Source organism: Panthera onca, chromosome D1, assembly GCF_046562875.1.
Source record: "Panthera onca isolate mPanOnc1 chromosome D1, mPanOnc1 haplotype 2, whole genome shotgun sequence".
Classification (NCBI taxonomy): Eukaryota; Metazoa; Chordata; class Mammalia; order Carnivora; family Felidae; genus Panthera; species Panthera onca.
The window spans coordinates 94282632-94289583 of NC_138348.1; the positions used below are offsets into that span (position 1 = coordinate 94282632).

At 42.3% G+C, this 6952-nt stretch overlaps 1 protein-coding gene across 1 annotated transcript; it reads left to right on the forward strand.

Moving 5' to 3' along the window:
• OR10G6 (olfactory receptor family 10 subfamily G member 6) lies at window positions 1–936 on the forward strand. The gene has a single exon (XM_060607781.3). It carries the CDS (start codon window positions 1–3, stop codon window positions 934–936), a length of 936 nt encoding a protein of 311 aa, XP_060463764.3.
• Window positions 937–6952: the final 6016 nt, after the last annotated feature.

Below are 6952 nucleotides of genomic sequence, written 5' to 3' on the forward strand. Positions count from 1 at the left end.
ATGCAGAGTGGAAACCAGACTTCTGTGTCTCACTTCATTTTGGTGGGCGTGCACCACCCACCGCAGCTGGGGGTGCCGCTTTTCCTGGCTTTCCTGGTCATCTATGCCCTCACTGTCTCTGGCAATGGGCTCATCATCTTCACCATCTTGGTGGACACCCGGCTCCACCGCCCCATGTACTGGTTCCTGTGTCATCTCTCCTTCTTGGACGTGACCGTTTCCTCTGCCATTGTCCCCAAGATGCTAGCTGGCTTTGTCTTGGATAGCAGGGTCATCTCCTTTGGAGGCTGTGTAATCCAACTCTTTTCTTTCCATTTCCTGGGCTGTACTGAATGCTTCCTTTACACGCTCATGGCTTATGATCGCTTCTTGGCCATCTGTAAGCCTTTACATTATGCCACCATCATGACCCGGAACGTCTGTAATTACCTGGCTTTGGGCACCTGGCTGGGAGGTACCCTCCACTCACTTTTCCAAACAAGCTTCATATTCCGGCTGCCCTTCTGTGGCCCAAACCAGGTAGACTACTTCTTCTGTGACATTCCCGCCATGCTGCGTCTAGCCTGTGCTGACATCACCATCAATGAGCTGGTCACCTTTGTGGACATTGGGTTCTTGGCCCTCACCTGCTTCATGCTCATCCTCACTTCCTATGGGTATATAGTGGTTGCCATCCTGCAAATCCAGTCCACTGATGGACGCCGCAACGCCTTCTCCACCTGTGCTGCCCACCTCACTGTTGTCATTGTTTACTATGTGCCCTGCACCTTCATTTACCTTCGCCCTGGCTCTCAGGAACCCCTGGATGGAGTGGTCGCCGTCTTCTACACTGTCATCACCCCCTTGCTTAACCCCATCGTCTACACGCTCCGCAACAAAGAGATGAAGGCAGCATTGTGGAGGCTGGGAGGTCGCAAGGATGTGCTGCCTCACTGACTCAGGCATTGCAGACATGCAGAAGACACTAGAATTTAGGGCACCAGATGGGACATCCGTAACCGGGGAGTTTTTAAGACAGAGAGGAAAGAAGGATCCATGCAGAGAGTAGAAACTCCTAGGTGCAGAGGTGGAAACTCGAGAAAGTTTCCTGCTTTCAGACATGATTTTTCCATATTTCTTCTTTCAATTCCAATGGAGATCAGGCAAAACAACTCAGCAAGGATGGCAGGTTGTGGAGAAGATCCAAGATAAGTAAAATATCCACATGAAAAGCCTGTTTCTCTGTGGCATCAACCTACATGTTATTGCTTCTAAGCCTTGAGCTGATACCCATATTGCTTTTTACATGTTACAAATAACCTTCATGCAAAACTTGAATTCAAGTTTCTCCAATGTTAAAAATAGTAACTAAGGGGGCACCTGGGTGGTTTAGTCAGTTAAGCTTCCACCTTTGGCCCAGGTCATGACCACACAGTTCATGGGTTCAATCCCCACGTGGGGCTCTGGGCGGACGGCTCAGATCCTGGAGCCTGCTTCGGATTCTGTGTCTCCCTCTCTCTCTGCCCCTCCCCTGGTTGTGTGTTCTCTTTCTCTCAAAAATGAATAAATGTTTAAAAAAATCTCTAAAAAATATGCTACTTCAAAAAAACTTTTTTAATGTTTATTTTTTGACAGAAAGAGCCAGAGTGCCAGTGGGGGAGGGGCAGAGAAAGAGGGAGACATAGGATCTGAAGCAGGCTCCAGGCTCTGGGCTGTTATGACAGCACAGAGCCCAACACGGGGCTCGAACTCACAGACCACGAGATCATGACCTGAGCCGAAGTCAGACACGTAACCAACTGAGCCACCCAGGCGCCCCCTCTACCTTTTAAATATATTAAATTCTTACATGTACTTGATCTTATTTCAGAATATCATATATATATATATGTATATGATATACATATATCTATATACACACTATATATGTGTATATATATATCTTATATATATGTGTATATATATCTTATATATCTATATATATATCTTATATATATACACATATATAAAATATAGGTTCCATTAATATGTCTGTTAGCACAAATTTTTTGAATAGCTGCATTAAAAAAATACTTTTAAATACCCAGTAAGGCTACTCTCCCATCTTTTCTATTCATATTTAGATTATTTCCAGCTATTATATTTATTTAGGTGCATTTATTTATTATATTTATTTAGGTGCATATACAAATGCACCTATATTTTACAAACCTATATTTTATAGGTTATTTGTATGCTGTATATCATAGTGTATCATATATTATGTTATTATAAATGTCTTGATTTATATGTTTTGCTGTCATGACCTAATAGTCATTCTAAGTTAATGTTTTTATATATCTGCTCAGATTACTTATGTGTTATTTTTTAAACTTTAGTATTCAGCAAAAAATCTGATTATCCTTATTTCTGAATTCTTAGAGAACATTTCAATTTACCTCTCCTTCACTTAACCTCTCTAGGACTCATTTTCTTTACCTGTAAAATAAAGTTAAGCAAGATGATCTCTAAGCTACCTTTTATTTTAATATTCGAAAGCTCTATAATTGTTCTATTCCCACTGCTTCCATGAAATTTTCTTAAAATTGGCGTGTGCAGGCAAACTTCTTAAGAGAGAAATAGGAAAAGAGGAGTCACAGAAAAATATCAAAGATCGATAGCCAGTAGCCAGATTTTTTCATCCATCACTTACGTGCCAGAAGTGATAAAATATAGTATGGACAATTTTATCAAAAATTTGTTTTCTATTTGCACTTGTTGCCTAGTTTGACAATTCCATTATATTCCAAGGGCCAGGATAGAACTAAGTGATAGAAGTTAGATATCATTATTTAAACTGCATGTAAAGAATATTCTAATATAGATGAACTGTCCAATAGTGTAATAGTCTTTTCTGCAAAACAGTAGTATTGTCACACTGAAAGAGTCATGGGGAAATTGGTGGGTTGGGTAACTAGTTGAGAAAAAGTGAGGATGTTGTACTCTGTCCCATGTCCCAGGGTTAATGGCCACTGTTAACAGATCACTCATCATGTATTGTTATTTCCATTTTAAAAATGTGGAGTTGCAGGGCGCCTGGGTGGCTCAGTCGATCAAGCTTCTGACTCTTGATGTCAGCTCAGGTCTTGATCTCAGGGTCATGAGTTCAAGCCCCGCATTGGGCTCCGCACCAGGTGTGAAGCTTACTTTAAAAAAAAAACAAAAACATTTTTTAATGTGGAGTTGACATACTGAGCATGAGATGAGGAGTTGAGCCTTCCTGCCAATAAGTGTTGATGATAAGATATCAGCCCAAGTCCATCTGACTCCAAAGTTCATGCCCTTTTCTCTGTGCTCTTTCAAAGATGCTTCTGGAAAGCACAAACATAGGTAGCACAGTCCTTCTTCCTGGAGGTATGATACACACACGGAGAAGAATGACGTAGTACATTTGACAGTTTGGGAATGGGACACCTAACAGAATACACTGTAAATACCACTGGATTTCCAGAGGAGCTAAAACACTCTTAGAGTAGAAAGACCTCCTAGAGGAGAAAAGCTTGATCTTAATTTCAAATAGTGGCTTAGATTCTTGCGTCTCAAAGTGCAACCTATGAAATAGCAGCATGGGCATCACAGGGAGCTGTTCAGAAAGGCGGAACCCCAGGCCCTCCTCCAGACCTGCCGACTTAAGACTTGTATCCGAAGATTCTCATATGCACAACAGCGTCTAAGAAGCTTTATGAAGCTAATGAAGACATTAGTAGATAAAAAATGAAGATTGAGAGGCGCCTACGTGGCTCAGTCAGTGAAGCGTCTGACTCTTGATCTCCACCCAGATCTTGATCTCAGCGTTGTGAGTTCAAGCCCCATGTTGGGCTCCATGCTGGGTGTTGAGCCTACTTTAAAAAAAAAAAAAAAATGAGGGTTGATTTCTTCAAGGCAAAATAGAGCAGAGTGAGAAGAATGGGAGGAAGTTATGGTAAATTTAAGAGAGGGTGAGAAAATCTACTTGAATAGAGAAACGTACTGAATAGAGGAAGGGTGTAGGAAAGAAGAATAAATAGATAACAAGTAGTCAGGTTTTAGATAGTCTTGAATTATTAAGTGAAAATGTTATGCAGCATAGTAAGGAAGCGTGTGAGGTTGGGTGGTTAGCATTTCTGGGAGGGGGGCCGTTTGAGATAACCCAGTGGGGATTGAATCAGGCAGTGATGTGCAGGATGGAGTGAATCATTAAAGGAGAGAGATGAGAACTGAGGAAACCTTATAGTGAAAGGGTGGGCCTACGCCGGCCAACTTCATCTTGTTCTGTGTCCTTCACCTTGACCACACCTCCTCCCCTTGAGTAACCCCCCCCTCACCTGCCTAACAGGACTCGGACCCTTCCCCAGGACCCTTCCCCAGCCAATCGGCTGAGGCCATAGCCATTACCTCACCAACTGCCCCTAGGCCCCAATAAAACCTTTGTCCTTTTGAAACTCGCTCTCTTTCCCTGGTATCTCACTGCTGCGTCGGTGCAGGTAGGGGATTGAGCTCGAGCTAGCTCGAATAAAGGCTCTTTGCTTTTGCATCGGACTCGGCTCCCTAGTGGTCTTTGGGGATCACGAATTCTGGGCATAACAATAGGAGGCTATTTTTCTAATCATCCAACTGTGATGAAATAAGAGAATAATGGTAACGGTTATAAAAATTAAGATGCAGATGGGGGGGGGGGCGCCTGGGTGACTCAGTGGGTGAAGCATCCAACTTCAGTTCAGGTCATGATCTCATGGTTTGTGGATTCGAGTCCCACATTGGACTCTGTGCTGACAGCTCAGAGCCTGGAGCCTGCTTCAGATTCGGTCTCCCTCTCTCTCTCTCTCTCTCTGCCCTTCCCCTGCTCACACTCTGTCTCTCTCTCTCTTTCTCAAAAATAACCATTTGAAAAAAATTCTTTTAATTTAAAAAAAGAAGCAGATACAAATGGAGCTGCATCTCAGAACCGAAGTCTAGTTGGATTGAAATGAAAAAGAAAAATTCAAACAGAACTTTGGTGTTGAACTTGATCCATTGAAAAGATTGGAAAGGGTGTGTGCTGAAGACATTTCCTAAAAATTCAAGGAGACAAAATCTGTGGAAGATCATGCCGTAAACCACAGGAATATCCCTTTCTGACTATTCAGTGAATACACAATCCAAAGCTTTGGAAGAATCTATAAAGCTCGGACTACAAAAAGCTCGCTCTGGATGTGTGGAGGATGGGACTACTGTGTTCCTACCAATGTAATGAAATAGGGACTCCACGCAATAGTTTATACAGGTTTGATAAACTTTTCCACACCCCTAGAAATAAGGCCTTGCCCATCAACATCTGCAGCTCTAAAAACCCTTTAAAAAGCAGGATAGGAAAAGTCTGGGAGAAATCAAGCTTTGCAAGACCTTCAGTGGGATTTTCCAGGCTCTCTTGGAGATAACGTATTTACTTGGATAGGACATTACGTATACCCCATGTGCCTAATGCAGTGAGCAATCTCTCTACTGAGAGATTCATTGAGAAAGGAAGTAGGCAATGATAAAAGTCAGTGACTTTTGAGGACCTGCAGAGTAATCTTCTATGTCTTTAAATGTTCCATGAGGCAAATCGCACTTGGAGGTGACCACGTAGAAAAAGAAACCATTAAAATGTAAAGATTGGACTCAGGTAAGTAAAAAAAAGGGCACTATTCAGCTACTCTAAGTGAAAAGATGGTCATGGGGACAAATGGTCCAACTACAAGCAGGCAAATCACTTCCTCCTGAGTAGCACATCCAGTATCCCTTTGAGAATCTCTTGTCCTAACAACTGTGGGCTCCAGAACTCACCTCTCCCCTCTGAATCTCTTCTTGTATCACTGCTGTAGGGACAGCATCTGTTAGTCTTCGCCCACCTATTTTTATTGAGCATCTAAAATATAAAAGACATATCTAGGCCCTTCAGGAGATACGCATATAACCCAATGAAGCATCAAGCACTACTAAGAGGCATTGGCTATTTACACGGAAGGAGAGTGTTCAGATAACAGAGAGGGAACCAACCTGCCTCGAAAAGTTTTGATTGTGCCTCAGATGGTGGAATCTCTATTTGCTAAGTGGAGAATGAAGAACGGTCAATGCGAAAGCATCATATGGAAAAATTGAGAGACGTGTGGCAGACATTAGCGTGACCAATTAACAGCAATCAAAATGTATCAACTGTGAATGTCTAGGTTATTAACTATAGTGATTGCAGAGAAAACACAACGGTGTATGGTGGAGCTACTTCAAAGATGGGTGCGAAGTCGTAGAATATTAGACGTGGAATTATAAAAAGTGACCAGTTAGCGAGCAGATGATTCAGCTGTTCCTATAGCACACCTGGAATCCTCGCAAAACCTTATGGCTTAAGTATTTTTTTATCCACTTACATATGTGAGGAAAGTAAGGCTCAGAAATTTCAAGGGACTCCACTTTCATGGAGCCTGGATTGGAATAGAAGTCCACCTCTTTCCAGAGCCCATACTGGGGCGCCTGGGTGGCTCAGTCAGTTAAGCGTCTGACTTTGGCTCAGGTCGTGATCTCACGGTTTGTGGGTTTGAGCCCCGTGTCGGGCTCTGTGCTGACAGCTCAGAGCCTGCTTGAGATTCTCTCTCTCTCTTCTTTCTCTGACCCTCCCCTGCTTGTTCTCTCTCTCAAAAAAAATAAATGAATAAATTTTTTTTAAAAAGAACCCATATTCATTTACTTCTTTCACTGTATCTTAGTGCCTTGAGACCATCACCCACAATCCCTTGGTTACACGGGATACCACCTCATACAGAAGATTTCAAGTTGTGTTTGGCTTTTTTAAAACCAGATTTATTGAAGGAAAATTTACTCATTTAAAGCATACAGTTCCATTTTTTTAAGTTTACACAAGGTGTGCATATTCTAATTTTATAGCATTTCTATCACTTTATGCCTATTTGCAGTGAGTCCCTGTCCCCACCCCGAGCCT